Here is an 18,696-nt window from a genome sequence, read left to right as displayed (position 1 = left end):
CCACAGTGACAACAGTAGGATTTGAGGTGTATAATTCCTTGCTTGGAAAGGACACTTCCCTAAATATCCAGCCTGGAACTGGAGATAGCTCTACATTTGCTGACATGGCTCGCAGAATTGCTCAGGAGTGGATTGTTGCCTTCAAGAAGTAGAATTAGAGTTACCTTTCACCTGGTGCAGAGCTTCTGAGGGCCATGACTGGTACTGAAGGAAATTTCCTTCCTCTGCTGAATCAGCTGCAAGGATTTTCATGGCCTGATGGGATTTTTTTTTTTTTTTTTTTTTTTTTTTTTTTTTTTTTTTTTTTTTTTTGTTATTGTTGTTACAAAAGGGATAAAAGGGTTAGTCTGTCTTGTTCACTCTGCCCTGGCTGAGATGATGCAGTTGACATGGCAGCATTTGTCCCCCCATAACCTGCATTTCTAATTGAAATCCCCCATCCCCCTGGCAGTCTCACTTCACCATTTGACACATCTGTCACTGGCTGTTGGCTGCTGGTGTCCTGGTGGCTCTCCCAGGTTCAAGTTTGGAGCAAGCAGCATCACTTGAAGGGGACAGAACATCCAGAGCATCACAGAGCAGAGATGGGCACCCCTGCTGCTCCAGAAGTAGCCATTATGCTGTAATAAATGCTATCATTAAAGCTGTGATCTAGTTTAGATTAAATTAATCCTTTGCCTCTCTTCTTTTCCACAGCTGTTCAGTAAAGCACTTTGGGTTTGACATCCATTAACAGTTTGATATCCACTCAGAAGTCATTTTGGGGGCAGGATGTTTGAAATTTGCCAGTTGGCAGGTTAGGTGCTACTTGGGCAAAGGGGAGAAAAACCAGTAGGAGGACCCCAAATGTTATTCCTGCATGCTGAGGAGAATTTCTGGTGTGTGCTGTTCATCAAAACACACAACTGGGCATGGAAAAAAATCTGCAGCATAAGAAGATGATAAGAAAATAGTAATTGTTTTAGTTATCTAGTCCATTATAGATTGATTTAATGTGAGAATAAAGTTTGCAAAGAGGCTGCAAGTTGTTTTGGGTAAATCTAATAGTGGCAAATCAAAAGACATTAACCTTTCTACAGGAACACTGCTGCTCCCAAAATATTGAACAAAGAGCTCTGTGTGCTGATTTAAATCCTGGTTAGAACCAATAATTTGAAACCATAGTTTTACATAGTGCATTTGGTTCATTTGGAGCCCTTTCCTGGTGTCTGTGTGAAAGATAGGATGAAGATTACAACAGTACCTAAGTATTTGAAGAATATTTTGGAATATCATATCCCTAAAATATCTCAGGGCTGGTGGGAAATGTTATTTTTAGACTCTTGATTTTTACGAGGTACAACTGGTGAAAGATTTTCACAGTTGGAAAACGTGGCAGACTGTTGAACTGTGAAAACAGTACCTTGTTTTACTTTATGTAACTTCTTAATTCCCTGACTGGAAGAAGGGGAGAGCTGGTTCCCATTCCTGGAACAGTGTGTTCGTGTTGCTGTGCTGTTAATCAAGCCCTGTGCTTTACCTTAGCTGCTCTGTGCTCTCCTAGGACATAGGACTGAAGCTGTTTCCACTGAGAGGAGCTGAATTTCCGTGAGATTCCCGAGCCCTGTTGTTCCCGTGTTGCTCTCTGGCTGTGGGCACTCTGGAACTAGCCCATTAAAACCCCCTTGTCAAGGAATTTCTATTATCTGCCAGCAGATACCAGATCTAAAAAACACACTCAGCAGAGCAACAGCTCCCCGTTGCCAGAGATAAAACATCAAATCCAAACCCAGTGAACATTGGGAATCCTTTATGTGTCTCTGAATTGCTTTCATCTCCTCATTGCTCCACTAATGGGTATCCCCATAGACCATGCAGTGCTCTCTGTGCTTCCCCCTCCTTGGGGCTTCTCCTGCCAATTTTCTGGCATTGTCAGGTAATGGAAGTGGAAATGACAAATGAAAGCGGTGCTACCAGGGCTCCTCGCCTGGCAGCCGGTGGGTGATGCTGGTAATTGTTACCAAAAGTGTAATTGCTCCAGGCTCTGCCTGCCGTTTCAACAGAGCAGCCTGGAATTCCTCCTCTGAGACACTCGATCCCTGCCTGTTCTCAGTTGTCTCTGGCACAGGAACGACTTGGAAGGTAAATCCCACCTGGCACTCGGACTTGGACCTCCCTCTCGGGGGTTTCTCCCCGTGGTTTCTCTCCCAGGGGTTTCTCAGCTCCCTGCTCCCCAAAGCAGAGTCTGGGGCAGAGCAGCCTCTGAGAGAGTTAACCACAGAATCCCAGAATAGCTGGGGGTGGAAGGGAGCTCTGCAGGTCACCCAGTCCAACCCCCCAGCCCAGGCAGGGTCACCTGGAACAGGTGACACAGGGATGGGTCTGGGTGAGTTTCGTCCCTGGGCAGCTGTTCCAGTGCTCTGCCACTCTCATGGAAAGAAGCTCTTCCTCATGGTGAGGTGGGACTCCTTGTGTTTTAGTTTATGGCTTCTGCTTCTTCTCCTGTCACTGGGCACACCAAAAATTGGCACACCTTGGAGATACTTGTATGGATTGATGAGATCCCCTCTCAGTCTTCTCCAGGCTAACCAGGCCCAGCTCCCACAGTCTCTCCTCGTGGGAGAGGTGTTCCAGACCCCTCATCACCATCAGGTGATTGGTGGGGTACAGGACAAGCAGCAACCCCCTCGTTTTTGCTGTGACAGCACAAATCGGCAGCTCAACCCCTGGCTGGCACAAAGGCTGCAGCTGTGCTCTGCTGCCTTCACCCTGCTTAGCAACTGCAGCGATGCCAGCAGCCCAGTGACCGGCTTCACAGGTCCTGCATGCTGCAGGGGACACCCCAGCACCCAAGGACATTTTAGGCATGGACTGGATGTTTCCAGGGAGCCATAAGAGGATGCAAACCAGCTGTTGTGTGCTTCTTATTTCCCCTGTCGCTGCACCAGAATAGCTCACACATTGTTATCTGGTGTGACAATATCCTGAATAAATTACTGAGGCTTTTCACATATTAATAGCAGACTGGTTATTTGTGATTTGTTGGGTGGGGTGGGTTGTTTTTGTTGTTGAGGTCGAGGAGGGACAGGTGCAGTTGTCTGAAGTTCCGATCGCCAGTTGAAAAAGCAGTGGTCCAAGAGATTTAGGTCTTTCTGTGCTCTGGTTAATGTGACAGGGTGACAGCAGCAAACCAGGAGCACTCACAGCTGCTCTGGGCTCCGTTTGCTCCATGTCTGCTCTTTGTAGCTTTTTCTTTGCTTTTACTGCTTGTTGTGTTCTTGCCTCCTTCTTTTATCTTTTCTAAATCCTCATCAGTATTCTCCAAACCCAGGACACTGTGCTCATGTGTCTCCAGTTTTATCTCATTTTGTCTTGGTCTGGCTATCTGCAGGCTCAAAAGGTTTGGGAGCATTTCTTGGTTTTTTGGCCCCTGTTCTGCAGGCTTGCCCAAGTAATGTAGATGTATCTCTTCTTGCAGCGTGGTGTTTTAAAATTCAGTTGAATTAGGTATCGTTTCTTCTTTTGATGTAGGGAAATCCAGGGAATTAATAAATTATAATGGCACTGCTTGGCGTTTAAGGAATCCTTTCCATCTTCAAAGCACTCTCTGCATGGTATTTCATTATTTATACTGTTAATTATATTAGTACTGGTAAGGAAAAAGCCCCTGAAATTGTCATTGAGAAAAATACACTCTCAACAGGATAGGAATCCAGCACTTAGATTGCAGCAGATAATTTGTCCACTGAGGTGCAGGGCCTTGGAGAAGATGCCAGGCAGGTTTCCAGCAGTTCTTTGGGTGTCTACTGCAAAGTCTTGCTCTATATTTGGAACTGTATTGCCTGGGAGCTTTGAGGTGTACTTGTGCCTGCTGGGTGAGCACCAACAAAGCCTCACAACAGGACAGGTGGGATCCAGACTTTCTGAATTGGACACTTTAGGTCTGCTGCCAGGAATCCTAAGCTAAATGTTGAATTGTCCAAAGACCTGGACACTGAGACCCGTGAAGTGCTTGGAAGACTCTCATATCCCAACAGATCAGGTGGTACTTTCCTGACTATTAACTAGATAATGAATTTTTTAAAACTCTGCAGGGAAGTGTTGGTTTTGATCCTGTACCTGGCAAAAGGAATTTAGAAGCAGCTGATTTGAGCCCACAGACAGGAGTCAGCCTGCTTGGGCAATGATAGAAACCAGGGGAGGAAGAAGAGCAAAGAGGGGTTTTCTTACCACAAACCTGAGTATTTAAGTCTCAAAATGTGAATAAGGGTGGCTCTGTGCTGACATTGTGCCATGAGGCTCCTTTGGTTATTATTCCACGGTGAAAATTATTTTCCTTTTTTAAAAGTTTTACTAAGCAGGAGAGATCAGAGATGAAGGTTTAGGAGAACCAAAGGATGGAGCACTGAGTCTGTCCCCTCCCTTCCCACTCCTGGTTACCCTGTGGCTGCCTTCCCTGCCAGCTTTCCAGCACAGAGCTCTGCTGAAGCCAGCAGGATGAGTTAACTCCAGTGTGTGTGTTAGCTACAGCTTGGCACACACATCACTTAACCTTCATTTCTTCCCTAACTGCACCATCAATCTGCTGGCAGAGATGGTGTCAGGGTTTCTGTTCTGCAGCCCTATGTGAGCCAGGGGAGAGCCAGCTGTGTTCCTGAGCAGGAATTACCATCCCTCTTTGCCTTGCCCAGGGGCTGTGCACCTTCTAAGGTCAGCATTGCCACTGATGTGGGAGAAATGCTTTTGGAAAGCAGGGCAGAGACCCAAGGATTTTTTTTTTTTTCAATATTTTTTGGCCATCCCACTATTTGCAGATTGATGTTCTTGAAGTGCCTGAGCAAGTGGTCTGGTTTTTCAGGATATTTTTTCTCTCATTAAGTGTCCTAATGGGCCTTTAAGGCACATTTCAGTATTTTATCATTATGCTTAACAGTTTTAGTAGTTAGCTGTAAATGTGCTCGTGGCAGTCAACTGTTAATCATCCTTCCAAAGTCCTGCTTAGCACTGTGAGTATATTGAGGTAAATCGCTACATGGTGTAAATGAACAGCAAGGTCTGGTCTCCTTAAAAAAGAGGCTGGATGACTGGGCTAGGGGCTGTCCATCCTACCCAGAACATCCTGTGTGGTGCCAGTTTAGCCCAGTGTTTGTCTATACAACAGGGACAGGGATTGTCTAGCTGCAAACAGTGTTTCAGCTGAGAAACTGATCCTCCTCTTCCCCTTTTCTTGTGGAGGCAGCGTGGGATCGTGACCTCAGCGGGGAGGGAATGGAAGGGGTCAAGCACGGCTGGTGGAAACCCTTGTGAATTAGCTGTGGGTGTTCCAGCTGGGTGCAATGATGGAGTGGTGGTGACAGCTGTTTCCAGATGTGTCAGGCTCTCTGCTTGGCCAGAGTCTCCTCCGTGGTGTTTGGGAATACACGTGCCCAGGTAGAGCAAACCCCAGGAGTGGCTTTGCCTCAAAGCTACCTCTGCTGCCTCAGCACCACCTGGGATCCACCCTGCAGTGTGGCCAGTGTGAGCCTGATCACAGGGAAGTTTTCCAGAGATGTTGTACTCACCTGGGGCTCTTGGAGGTTGGATTGTGTTGCTGTTGGAGCTGATGACTGGCCCTGCATGGCCTTGTCTTTCAGCTGTGTTTTGGAAGCTGTTGAGTGACAAGTGCCAACACAGGGCCTGAGAAGCGTGTGGGAGGGAGGGGGCTCTGTTGCAGTCCGTCTCTGTGGAGCTATTTGAGATGTGCTGTCAAGACAGGACGTGCCCTGTGCTGCATGGGCCTGGTTTCTAACTTCCTTTGCAGAATAACACCTCCTGGAAGCCGGATTCCTGCCAAGACTGCCGGTGCCGGAGCGGTGTTGTCACCTGCCAGCCTACAGTCTGCAGAGCCCCTCAGTGTGACTTCCAGAAGGTAAGGGCTGAGTTCCTGTGGCTGCCCAGAGCCAGGCACGGGCTCTGAGTCCCTGTACTCCTCCTTGGAGTGACAACACGTGGTGTGGGAAGCCTTTGTCCCCTTGCCTGCAGCCAGAGGCTGGGTGTTGGAGCAGCTTGATCCCAAAGGAAGCCCATGAACTGGGCTGCAGCCTCCCAGCATGAGCCCCCCTTCTTTTGGAGGTGGGGCTGGGGCTCCCTGGGAGGTGCAGATGGGCACTTTCCACTCTGCTGAGCAACAACAGAGCTGAGATTGTCTGTCCTCCAGTTTCTTCTTCCTCGTGATGGTTGCTGAGCTTTCCTTGTCTCCTGCTTGTCTTTGTCTGGATCTTCATTAATTGGCCATGGGACTGGTCTTGCATTAACATCTGGATTGCTGGGGTAGAGTGCACAAATAGCAGTGAAAAAGAGTGTTTTAAAGAGGCTGTCAGGATAATTATATGGCTTTGTGAAGCAGGTTAAAATGTTTCCCAATATGACAGCACTAATGAGGAAATAATTTTGATTCTTACTGGTTTTCCCCATTATTATTGCTGTGTATTGATTAAAGCTAGACTGAACTAGTAGGAATTTTTGTGCTAAAGAGGAGGGAGATCAAGTGCTGTCATGGCACATGTAATAATGAGTGCACTAGATAAAATTATAAAAATCAGATAAATGAAAAGGTAGCTACTTTAAAGCTCATAAAGGGAAATAGGTTTATAGTGTCAAGTGAATCTGTGTGACTCCTTGACATGGGCAATCTCCAAGATAAAATGTTTAAGTGTTCCAAAAACATCTGGTCATTTAAACATTGAAAAGGATCACCAAGGATCTCAGAAGAAAAAAATCCTTTCATGCTTCAAGGCTAAACCACCAACAGAAAAGCAAGGTCAGAAATCATCATCTTTCTCTATGGTTTATTTCTTATCTACTCATTATGAGATTTATGCAAATATGGCCGATCTTATTTCAGCAACATCTGTCCCATGTTTCTCAGTGGCCTTTCAGTGAAGAACCTTGAGTTTTGTTTTTTATTCTTTAAAAACTGGTTCACCTGAAGAATTCCCAACTGTACTCTTGGGGGTGTAAATTCCGCTGTTATTTTGAGGGCACAATGTCAAACACACAAAGTGCTGTGCCACCTCTCAGCAAGGCAATGTAGTGTAGCAGCATTCTGTATTTCACCTGAAACCTTTCCTTTCTGAGCTAAGAGGACCAGGTCCAGCCAGGCCTCATGGCTTCACTTGCATTTTAGAGTCCCTGTTTGATGTCAGCTGTTTATTGAAATCCTGTCTCTTTTCAGGGAGAAGTGCTCCAAATAGCCTCCAACAAGTGCTGCCCCCAGTGTGCCTCCCGAGCTGAAGGATTCTGCCAGCACGAGGGACAGATCCACAGCGTGAGTGCCCTGTCCACTGTCTCAGCAGGGACCATCCTTACCTGGTTTTAGCTCCCTGTTTGCTGCAGCCAGTGGAGGCTACTGAGCTGGTGTGCAGGAGAAGGATGGATCTCTGCATGTATATCCTGTCACTGCCAGAGAGTGGAATTTAGCAGGAGTTTGGTCAGCAGGGTTTGCAGTTGCTGAGCAGTTGTGTGTCCTGCGTGGCTTAATGGGAGAAATTTCCCCACTTATTCCTTCCCTTTGCTGTTTCTGTGCTTGGCTGAAGCAGTGCAGTAACATCAGAAGGGGAGCAAAACACAGAGAGATTGACATCTTAGCTGTGCTCAGAGGAGCTTTCCTCTCAGCAGCCACCTATGCTGCCAGAGATTGATTGCTGCTCTGCCACCTGGGTTCTGTGTTCTGTAATCCTGAATCATTCACAGAGCAGGTTCTGGGATGTAGCTTCACCCAGGGGGGCTGAAAGGCCAAAACAATCAGAATAAGTGTCTGGAGATGAGGAAAAAAATCAAGATTCATGGGTAGTAGTTAATGAATCATGTCAAACAACTGGCAAATGTAGAAAAATGGCTTAACAGCAAACTCAAGTCCTATGTGTGGTCTCTCACAGACTTTTCTGTTTGACAAGAGGCAAGTCAGGTCCAAGTCTCAAGAAATATGCTAAAATGCCCAGACATATTTGCAGGGCTGTGCATATTGGAGGGCTGTGCTCTCCACACCTGAGATGGATGTTGAAACCCTCTGTTCCAGCATGAGGCATGGCCAGCATGAAGCTGGTACAAGCTAAACAAAAGCTGGAACAGGAGGGGTAGCACACCCATCCTCTTCTCATGTTTCTTTGGGCCTGTCATTTGGTGGCACTATGTTTTATCATAATACATTAAATTTCTTCATGTGCTATCTCTGCATTTTCCTGTGCTGTTCTCCTGCTGCAGCTTTTGTCTTTTGGCTCTTTTTGAGCCTGTTCTTTGGACAGGCATCCCCACAAAAAAGATATGGATGTATTCGTACCTCAATTGCATTTCACATCCCAGTCCTGCTGCCATGTGGTCAGAAAACCACTTTTTATCAGTGCCAAGCCTCATCCTGGAGAGAGGAGGAACTTGAAAAGGGACAAGGCTTATTTCTAGCTCTCACTGTGCCCTTGGTTGTGTTGTGTGCAGCACGGCACGCAGTGGGCCAGCTCGGGATGTGTACGGTGCTCCTGTGCCCATGGGAAGGTGACCTGCAGCCCCAGGACCTGCCCAGCCCGCACCTGTGGCCGAGGGGAGCTGCAGGACACTGCCCAGGGCTCCTGCTGTCCCAGATGTGTGGGCCCTGGTGGTGAGTACTGTCTGAGCTCAGAACCTCCTTTTAGCCCCAAATCTGGAAAGCTTTTCTGTTCTTGTGCAGTTTTGTTGGGGACACACTGGAGGCATGTCTTGTAATTCCCTTTCTCTCCTGCTGCCATCTTTACATTTTTAATGGCTTCACCCATGGGCCAAGAGGTGGGGGCAAGCTTTAAGCAGGGAGCAGATGTGCCTAATGTTGTCCTCCTTTTGGAGATTAAAATTGGGAAAGACACCTCAGGTATTTCCTGTGCACTTGGACTGCAAGTTCCAGAAATGCTTCTTCAGCTGTTGGGTGCCTTTCCTTGTAGAGTCCCAGTGGGAGTAGTGCATCCAGAGCTCTTAACTCACAAACCCCTTGGAAACTGGGGGAATTGTTGCCCTCTTAACCTGCTTTGGCAAACTGCAGTTTGGAATTCTGAGATGCACAGGAGCTGTGTTTTAACTATGGGTGACAGAAAGCGATGAAAGGGCATTGGAAAATAAACCTCCTCCTTGTTTTCCTGTCCCTAAGAGCCTTGCTCCTTTGATGGCCACGTGTTCCAGGATGGAGAGGGCTGGAGCCTGGGTCGGTGCTCCAGGTGTGTCTGCAGGGATGGTGCAGCTCAGTGCTCCACAGCTTCCTGCCAGCCTCTGCTCTGCAGCCAGGTCAGGACCCTCCAGCCTTCTGGGAATGTTCCTCAGCACCTCCTTTTCTGTGGGCAGCATGCATTTCTCATGCTGGGGAACAAATTAGCAAGCAAAGCTTCTGGGTGACAAGTGGGTGGTTTGGAAAAGAGATATTTGACCTGCAGAAATGGTGTGGAGTGATGGTGAAGCCTGTGTGTCTGTTCCCTAATACTTTCTTTCCCCATCATTTCATTTTTATCATCCCCTTACTGGTTAATTAGGCAAAAATTCTGTCTAAAGCAACTGCTTTTTGTTTTCCACTCAAAAAAAATTGATTTGGAGTTGATCAGGAAGTGTTTTTATTTCTGTTGAGTGAAGGAATGAAAACACAAGATTTATAATGGGGTTTAACTTTACAAATTTCAATGTTTGGTTTGCAGCTGGAAAGCTTGATCTGCAGATCTTGTTACTGTTTTTTTTGTACAAGAACTCTAGAAGTGCATTTGAGAGTAGTCAACTTGGATTAAATTCCCCTTTTGCCTTCAGAAATGCAAGGCAATTTGAGCTGAAAGAAAAGTCTCAGAGCAGTGTTCCTTCTGTCTGTTTGTGTTTAGAAAACAACAAAACTGGGAAGAGGAGTTAGGCAAGCTCATGGTTTTAGTCCAGTTAGGAGAACAGGGAAACTGCTGTCTCCACGGTCTTTGCTGTGGACAAGTGATGAGTTTTTAGCATTTATGCAGGGATCACCACAGCCAAAACCCTACAAGACTCTACAGAGCATTAACACAGGGTTAGGAAAAGCAGCAAACTGTTCACAGTACTCCAGACTCTGGGCAAATCACTCAGATTTTGGAATTCTTGTTGTTGTGTTGAAGGGTGTGACTGTGCTCTTTGGATGTTTTTCATGGGGCCCATTGTACCCTGGTTTTGGGCCCCTTGGTGTACTCCTTTGCAGCAGCATGCCTGGAACTGGTTCCCTGGAAATCCTTGTCTCTGACCTTGACTTTATGTTTTAGGGACTGCCATTTTCCAAGTATTTTTGATATATCCAATGATGAATCCAGGAGCTCCCTGAATGAGAACACTTCACTGAGAAAATCAAAAGCAGTACTCACAAACCTTTTTCTCTGTTGATGCTTTCCCAGCTTTCTGTTACTGGACAGATGTTTGGACAATTAACACTTTTTTTTTGGTCGATGAAACCCCACCTGTTAGAGAGTGTGTGTGTGTTAATTGTGTTTTGCTTTGTCCTGAGATATTCCACTAGTATTCATTTACTAAGTACTCTACATTAAAAGGAATTTATGCCTGCTTTAGATCCCTCCTTTCCCACTCCAAGTGGACTGGCGTTACCTGCTGAGCCATTGCACTAATGTTTAATCAGCTAATCATTAGGATCTAATTTATGGAATCAGGAGTGACTGCGTTGTTGCTGGGATGTATTTGAGAGTAATTGGGTGGCAGCATCCAAGTTAATGCAGCAGAAAGCCAGTTCTGATGGTGTTCCAGGCATTTCCTACCAAGGACATGTCCCACTGGAAGGGACATTAGCAGGATGTGCAAAGAACCTGTTCTGATCTCAGCCAAACCAAAGATTTTCTTGCATGGGCCTTTATCTCTGTCCCTTCCTTTGTTCTCCACTCCACAAAAGCCAAGACAAAAATTCTCCCAGGATTAAACTCTCATCTTCCATCTTTCTGATAACTTTGCTCTTCCCTAGGAGCTGAGGGGGAAGAATACCAAAAATTCCTGTTGCATGCCACCAAAATACACAAAGAAGGTCTTTTAACTCTGCTGGGAAATTTTGCTTGGTAACTTTTGTGAAAAGTCTTCCACTGTTTCTTTGGGAGATCAGGGTTTGACTGATGAACAGTGCTATTCCCAGCTGTAGGATGTACATGGACTGGGAGCTGTGGAATTAGCCAGGTTTTGGATGGTTGGAGTTGAGGCACACAGGAAAAGTAATACTGGTGTGAAGTGCCAGCATTTTCCAACATGATTTAAATCCATCATAAAAAACAATTGAAATTGGAAAAATCCAGTTTTAAGCATAATTTAGCATTTGCACAGACAGTATGGATAGATTTAACTAAAACAGTGCAGATGCCTGAGAGGTGGTGAGTGTAAATCACACCTTCAAAACCTCAAAATGTGGCAATTCCAGAAAAAAACTTCTCTCATCCAGCTCCTGCTTTATTGTGCTTCCCTGCACAGCTGTATAATTATTTTTTCCTCTGTATACCTGAATGTAAGCACTTTATGTCATGTGTATGAATTTATCTGCATCTCTCCATGTATTCACACCTCAGTTGCCATCTAAATAAGCCCAGAAAATGAGGTGGAGAAACCATCTTTAAAGCCTTTTATTCTGCTCCTGTGCTGCTTTTTGGGCCAAAATGAAGCCCTGAGTGGCAGAGGGTTATCCCATGGATGCTAAATGCCTGGAATTCCAAGCAATAATGTTCATGCTTTCTTTTCCTTGTCTCTGCCTGCTGTTTAGGAGGAAGTCATGGTTCTGCCTCCTGGAAAATGCTGCCCAGAATGTGTCCCCAAGCCCTGCTCAGTGTCGGGAAGAACATTCCAGGTGACTTGTGACAAACCACACCAAAACCACTCCCAATTTTTAGCACATCTCTCTTTCCCTTTTCCCCAGCCTCTGACTTTTTGCCAGCACTGATAGCTTACTGCAAACACTGCTCTTTTCCCTCCTGGCAAGGCAGGAGAGCTGAAAGAAATCAGGACTTGATAAGAATTTGCTGGCCAAAGCAGATGAGGCGCTTTCTTTCCACAATTGTTTTGAAGGAGGAAAGCAGAAAGCACTGGTGGTCAAAGTATTTATAGCTTTCATTGTGTCATCTGGAATTAATTGAGTGCATTATTTAATGAATGTGGGATTTTCTGTCAATGAGGTTTTTTTTGGCTAATAATAGTATTTTAGGCCTCCCCAATGCCACTAGCTTGCAATTAATGAGAAATACACACCCACAGTATGATCGAGACCTCAGCCCCTCTTCTTCCTGTTTGCTGAGCATGTAGAGATCAGCATTTTTTAAGGAAAGTTTATTATCTGATACAGACATGCAGAAGGAGCCATCATATTCCATAAGCAGCTCAGGTTTCTGAAAGGAATTTGGTTGTTTTCCAAGAGTGTTTAACAGCTCTATCCATGTTCTTTTTCAACAGCACGGAGAGCAGTGGCAAAAAAATGCCTGCATTACATGTGTGTGTCAGAGAGGGGAAGTCAGGTGTCTGAGGGAGACCTGTGGCTCTGTCACCTGTGAGGAGGTACTGAAAAATCACCCACTCTGACAGCCCAGCTGCACTTCTGCTGTGCCAGGGGCCTCAGAGAGCCCTGCTCACTGCTGGGTGCTGTTTCCAGGGGCAGAGCAAGGTGCAGCGTCCTGGGAAGTGCTGTGAGGAGTGTGTGTCTTCCAAAGGGAGCTGCTCAGATGGTGGCACCATCAGGTACCACGGGGAGATGTGGAACAGCACCCTCTGTGACTTCTGCATGTGCCAGGAGGGAGAAGTCACCTGCCAGGGAGCTGAGTGTGCCAAAGTGGAGTGTGCCAAGGTGAGAAAGGCTTTCTTCTCAAGGCTTGGTATTTTATTTTTTCCCCTCCCTTTTTCTTGTTTCTCAGCTTGAGGCACTCGAAGAACCAGCCCTTGTTTTGTGCAATCCCCTCAAAAATATTTCACAGAGAAGGAGAGCAAACCTGGAATTTCCCATGCAAGTTTGCACAGTGGGCTTCCACTGTGAAGCAAATCCAGTTAATTTAACTTGGATTCTCTCCCATGCTGTGTCTGTCTGCTGTAGTGGAGGGTCAGACACACAGGGGATTCAGTGGTGATCACTGGACTTACCAGGAGCTGAACACGGGGAAAATGTGCAGGTCAGAGATGGTTAAAAGCCTAAGAAATGTTCCTTTTATCCTCATTCTGTGTGCTGCAGTGGCCTTCAGGAAGGTAGTTGGATATGGAAGTCAGTGTTCTACTTTTCTTCAGTTTTTCCATGTCACTCTCAGCATGGAAGTGAGGCTGGCAAGGTGTTTTATTCCCAGTGCTTTTTACTCCAAAACTAATACCGTCCCTGCCAGGTTACATTATATTTGCTCTGCAGTGGATGTGCAAAATGCATTAGATAGGGTTGAGTGCTTCCCCCACATGCTTTGAATTGGCTTTTTTTGCAGTGGGATAAGACTTCTGTGTTGTCTGTCACTGCACAGGCTGAGAGGATTGGGATTGGTCATCCTGGAGAAGAGAATGCTTTGGGGTGACCTAATTGTAGTTTCCAGTACCTGAGGGGCTCCAAGAAACATAGAGAGACTTTTTGCAAGGGTCTGGAGTGACACAATAAGAGGTCATGGCTTCACACTGACAGAAAGTAGGTTTAAATTGGATATTGGGAACAAATCCTTCCTGTGAGGGTGGTGAGGCCCTGGCACAGGTTGCCCACAGAAGCTGTGGCTGCCCCATTCCTGGAAGTATCCAAGACCACTTGTCCCTTCCAGCCCAAACCTTTCTGTGTGTTTCTGTGATCTGTTTCAATTGGTGGGTTCTTACCTGTTTTATACCCACTGCTCCACAGTGTCAGTGAGGAAAAGGGAAAGAATTGTGGCCTCCTGGGTTTTCTGCTTCAGTGGAGATGCTCTTCTGGTGACCCTGCCTGTGTGTGCTAACTCTTGAGCAGCAGCACCCTTGTGGTGTGTCTGAGGTCCAGCCAAAACCCAGCATAATGGTTTCACTGGATTAGCTTGTTCTAATGAGTGTTCAAAGGAGTTAAAACCCACACGTGGGCTCCTAAATGGGACACAAAAGGGTGCATCAAGGCATAAAAGTGGATGTTCACCTGTGCTTGTGTCTTTGAAAGAGCCAAAATGCACTGAGTGTGGGACCCAAAGTCACCCCTGGTGTGGTGCAGCTGCTGATCACAGGAGCCGAAACTGCTCAGAGAGATTTTGCTGGATGAAAAGTCGTGGTTGCCATAAAATCGCATGCAGCTGTCTGAGCAAGCTGCCTGCGTGCTCCTGGCTGTAAATTGGATCATTTACACTAATGATGATGGCCTGCTGTCATGGCTCAGTGGGGAGGATTAGTTAATATTCATGCTCACATCTTGGGTACTGACAAAAAAAATCCACTGTTCAGAAAAGCCAGGGGTGTCTTCCAGAACAACAGCTGGAGATGTTAACGTGTAGGGTTCAAAACCCCTCAAGTCATGTTCAGTCCTGGTTTGCCTCAGTAGTGCAAGGTGTGCATTAATTAATTACAAGAAAATGTTTGCTCAGAAAGCAAATGCCATGTTTTCTTTCTCCTTTGTATTTTCGTTCTAAAGTTGCAGATCTGTTTACTCAGGCATCTGCCTCAAGAAACCAGAGCCAGTGTGAAGCCAGGAGCTCTTGGATTTCTCTCCTCACAAGGCACTATTAATTTCCTGGTCACATCCTCCTACTGGAAGTGTAATGAAGCCACAGATAGGAACTGCAAGAGGTTCAGCTCCAAACCCTTTCAAACAAACTCGCCCAGCAAAGTGTCTGTGGTGATTCTGACCTGATCCTCAAAAAGCCATTTTCAGCAGGCTGTGAGCATGTTCTCCACCTGGAATATGATCAATCTCTCTGCAGCAAAGCCACAAGTTATCTCTCACAGCCTCTCCCTTTTCTGAGCCTTGGCAGAGCAGCATAGCTGCATTTTTCTGGGGCTAGGCAAGCCGTGTTCCATGGATAGCTGCTCCCAGTTCTATAGCCTCTGTTTATGGATGTGGGTGGGGATGGCAGAGTTTACAGTACACAGCAGTGACATGAGATCCAAACCCTGCCAAAGGCATTTTGGAGTAATTGAAGAGCAGAGATGTATAGAAGCAGCAGGGAGAGATTTGGGCTGTGTGTGGTCCTCGGAGACTAGGAACCAGGTGGTTTTTCCTCTGTTCCCCTGCTGAGGAATGCACCAGGGATGCCAGAGTGTGGCCTGGCTTAGGTGTTCTTCCTTGGTGACCCTAGCAATGACCAGTGCTGCTGCTGCCCTGTCTATGTCTTTAATAATTCCCACACAAAGATTGAGTGTGCCAGTGTGGCACAGGGAAAATGATCCTGGAACAAACACCCAATTGGCATAAATCAGAAAAACTTACTGGTAATCTTGGAAACCAAAGCTGTTTCTTGTGAGCTGTGTCCTGGTTCCCTGGGAAAAAGAAATCTCTCTCTTTTCTAAATATTCAGCTTCCACTTGGGCACAAAGAGTAGTAGTGAATTGGGGCACTTTATTCCTTTCTCCTGCCGCTAAATTCTTATCTTCAAACTGAAGTTATTTAAGTGGAATCTGCGGAGCTGTACACTTGTGACAAAGAACAGGCTTTTTCCATCTGGGATAAATAGAGCATGAGCTTTGAAATTCTCTTGGGGAAGTAAAAGTAGAACATTGAAAAGGAAGGTAAGCCTCTATGCATTGAAGTCCTAAGGTTGGCCTGGTGAAATCCCAGTGATCCATGGTAAAAAGGGGGTGTATTTTTCTGTGGGATTTGGGGATGAGGTAATGGCCTTAGCGCTGAATTCCGAGGCCTTTCCTGGGGTTTATTCTGCAGCTGCAATATTGGCCAAGAACGTTTTCCAACCTCTGCCTACAGAGGTGAAGTGGGATAGGGAGAAGATAAGGTGAAATTAGATATTGGAGATTGCATTCCAGGGCAAGAGCTGTTCTGCCTCGGCATTCCACAGTGGTTTTGGCAGTGTTGATTCCGTTGGAATTGCTACAACCTTTCTCTTCTTCACAGGGTGAAGAATTAATTCACTTAGAGGGGAAGTGCTGTCCTGAATGTATCTCCAGCCATAGTGACTGTGTTTACAAAGAGTATACCAAAGCTGTGAGTACCCTTGTACAGGATTGCAGCAGGGTATAGTGAGTTCTGCTTACAAAGGTTTGGAGGGGCTGGCTCTCCCCCTCTGGCTCTGAGAAGGATATTATTTGCAAGTGTGGTAGCAAAATAATCATTAATACAGTCTGCAGATTGCTTTTGCAGTTTGCAGAAACACTTGTGTGCATCTGCTGCAGAATTTCAGTTTTCCTTGGTCTCCTCTGTGCAGCTCAATCAATCATTTTCCTTTAATATTTAATATCCCTACTCAGAGGTTTCCTGCACATTTCATAATGATAGTTGATTTTAATCCTATCAAGCAGAAGCTGCAGAGCTGGGGCAGTCTGTAGCTTTCTACCAATGTATCCCACTGATTATAATCTTTTCTGCAGCAGGAGCCCATTATTAATATTTTCAAGGAACTTCCCTCTGAAGTTAAAGAGAAAAGAGGGAACATTGATTATCTCGGTTTAAATATTCCAGTAGTGGACTTTTCATTGCCCTCACTGATGAGGGCTGGAGCTGATAGCTGCTCCTTGCCAACAAAAGTGGGAAATGAGAAATTTAATGTTGTATGGGGCTATTTTTTTCGATGCTGAGCCTTTCTTTGCTCAGATCCCTTTCTCTGTCCTAGGTGAGGTAAAACACTGAGGTGTGAGTTTTTTTCCAGTTGGTCCTTTCTGAAAGAGAAACTGGCAGAAAAGCTTTGTGAGCGTTTGAAATGCCTGCTGTCTCTTTTATGTACCGTTTCACCCGCCTGCCTGGCAAAGGAGGCTTCCTGAAGGCATGTTCCTCCCGCAGGACGGGCAGAGCTGGGCAGAGGGGCCGTGCCGGGAGTGTGAGTGCCGGGATGCGACGGTGACCTGCTTCCAGCGCTCCTGCCCACCCTGCCCGCGGGGCAGCCGGCCCCAGGAGGCCAAGGGACACTGCTGCCCCCGCTGCCAGCCAGGTACAGAGCCAGGGCAGCCCTTGCCTGCTTCTGGAACCCCTGCAGCCCTCCTTCCCCCTTCACCACTCTTATCTAGCCCCCAGTCTGCAGTTGCTGATTAACTCTATAGTTTAGCTCTTAGATAAGTTTGATGCTCCCAGTGACTTCCCCTGAAGCGTTTTGTCTTTTTTCTTCTGCTGCTCCTTTCTTGAATCCCAGCATGAGTTTTGGAGTTTATAGGCTCCTGATTATTTCTTGGGAGTGGGAAGAAGAAAGACTGCACACACTGTTAATGCCACAAGCTCACCTGAGGCTGACTGGCTGCCAGTTAATAATTGTTTGGAAAGACTAGCCTAGCCTTGGCTTATATGATAATTTTGCCTATAAATTCCTTTTTCTCCAGGATATTGTCACTCCCCTGGATTTACATTTCATGGTTGGGAGGCTTTAGCTGTGGGTTGCTCGTTCTTTTTGGTAGCTCTTCTTGTTGCAGTCACATAACTTTGGTTTTATCAGGGTGCTCCAGTTAATGCTTTATCTCAGTAAAAAAGAAAATAGCTTCACAGTTTAATTGTGCTGGAGTGCCCAGGCACATTTGCCATCTTCTTGTTTTAAAGCTTGTTATTTGCTGCATGCTAATGGAAATGCAAAGCACTAGAGATAGAAAAGTGAAGGAAACAGGCTTTAGAAAGTTCTGATGGAATTGTCCTGGATTTTTGAGATGGAACAGCATCTGCATAGGCTGCTGAGGAAGGGATAGATGATACAGTATTCTCAGCACCTCTACCTTCTCCTTATCAAGAATTGCCTCTGTCTGTTATCCTTGAAAAAGTTGGTCATTTAGCTTCCATCATGGTAACATTTTGGAAAACCCAAGCTTTGGAGTCGTGGTATTGGACATCCAGAGCCAAGCCTGCATTTTTTGTTTCCTGAAATGTAACTGACCATTTCCCTCACCCAAACCTACTCTTTTCCCTCTGTGTTTTTTCTGTCTTGCAGTGGTGGGGGGATGAGAAACAAATGCAAAGTGCAGCCTGCAGCAGTTCGATCTGTGAGCCCAGAACACCAGCCCCTGCTGCATCTGCTTCCATAAAGCCAGCAAAAATTGATTGCTGCTTCTCAGAGATGTGCTGGAGGGAAGCTGGCAGAGAGAACCCACTCCTTTTCAGCCAAGGGAAAGCAAAAAGCCCTGGGCACTGCTGTATTTATGTTAAAACCAGCAAGTATTCCCTCTCACTGAGAACCTTTGGCTTGGAGCCTCGCTGAGAACACTTGGCTGGGAGCAGAGGGGCTTTTTTTGTAGCTAGAGAAAAATTGTTCTGTTCTGAATTTCTCCATGTACCTGTGACCAGGAGATCCTTCTGTGGTGCTGTGGCATCAAGGTTTTTATGTAGGGGGAGCAGTCTGCCAGCTGTGCTCTGACCTGGCATGGACACAGAGTCATGACTTACTGCAGGGTTTGGCTTTAGGAATCTCAAATTCAGGTTGCTTTGGGCCATTAATTCCTGATGACTTACAATTTCACTGCTGAGAAACCATGTGGACAGTGAATACCCCTTTAATCAATTGCCTAGAAAATCTGGGTCTTTATAATGGCTTCTCACATACTGAATAGAGCAATAAAACATTTAGCCGCTTTGAAATAATCTAGTGTATAAAAACCCACTCCAAAGCTAGCACACCTTGCACCACCCAGGGA

At 46.1% G+C, this 18,696-nt stretch overlaps 1 protein-coding gene across 1 annotated transcript in view; it reads left to right on the top strand.

The window, feature by feature from the left end:
• Window positions 1-18,696, top strand: part of FRAS1 (Fraser extracellular matrix complex subunit 1) — a 105,150-nt gene that overhangs the window by 26,529 nt on the left and 59,925 nt on the right. Inside the window, 9 exon segments of the mRNA XM_036382715.2 lie at window positions 5,780-5,887; window positions 7,193-7,285; window positions 8,449-8,608; window positions 9,128-9,261; window positions 11,723-11,806; window positions 12,406-12,507; window positions 12,602-12,793; window positions 15,989-16,078; window positions 16,871-17,018. Coding sequence (XP_036238608.2) covers window positions 5,780-5,887; window positions 7,193-7,285; window positions 8,449-8,608; window positions 9,128-9,261; window positions 11,723-11,806; window positions 12,406-12,507; window positions 12,602-12,793; window positions 15,989-16,078; window positions 16,871-17,018 — 1,111 coding nt within the window.

Source organism: Molothrus ater, chromosome 4 (genome assembly GCF_012460135.2).
Source record: "Molothrus ater isolate BHLD 08-10-18 breed brown headed cowbird chromosome 4, BPBGC_Mater_1.1, whole genome shotgun sequence".
In the NCBI taxonomy this organism is placed as follows: Eukaryota; Metazoa; Chordata; class Aves; order Passeriformes; family Icteridae; genus Molothrus; species Molothrus ater.
This window is presented reverse-complemented; position numbering and strand designations above follow the sequence as displayed.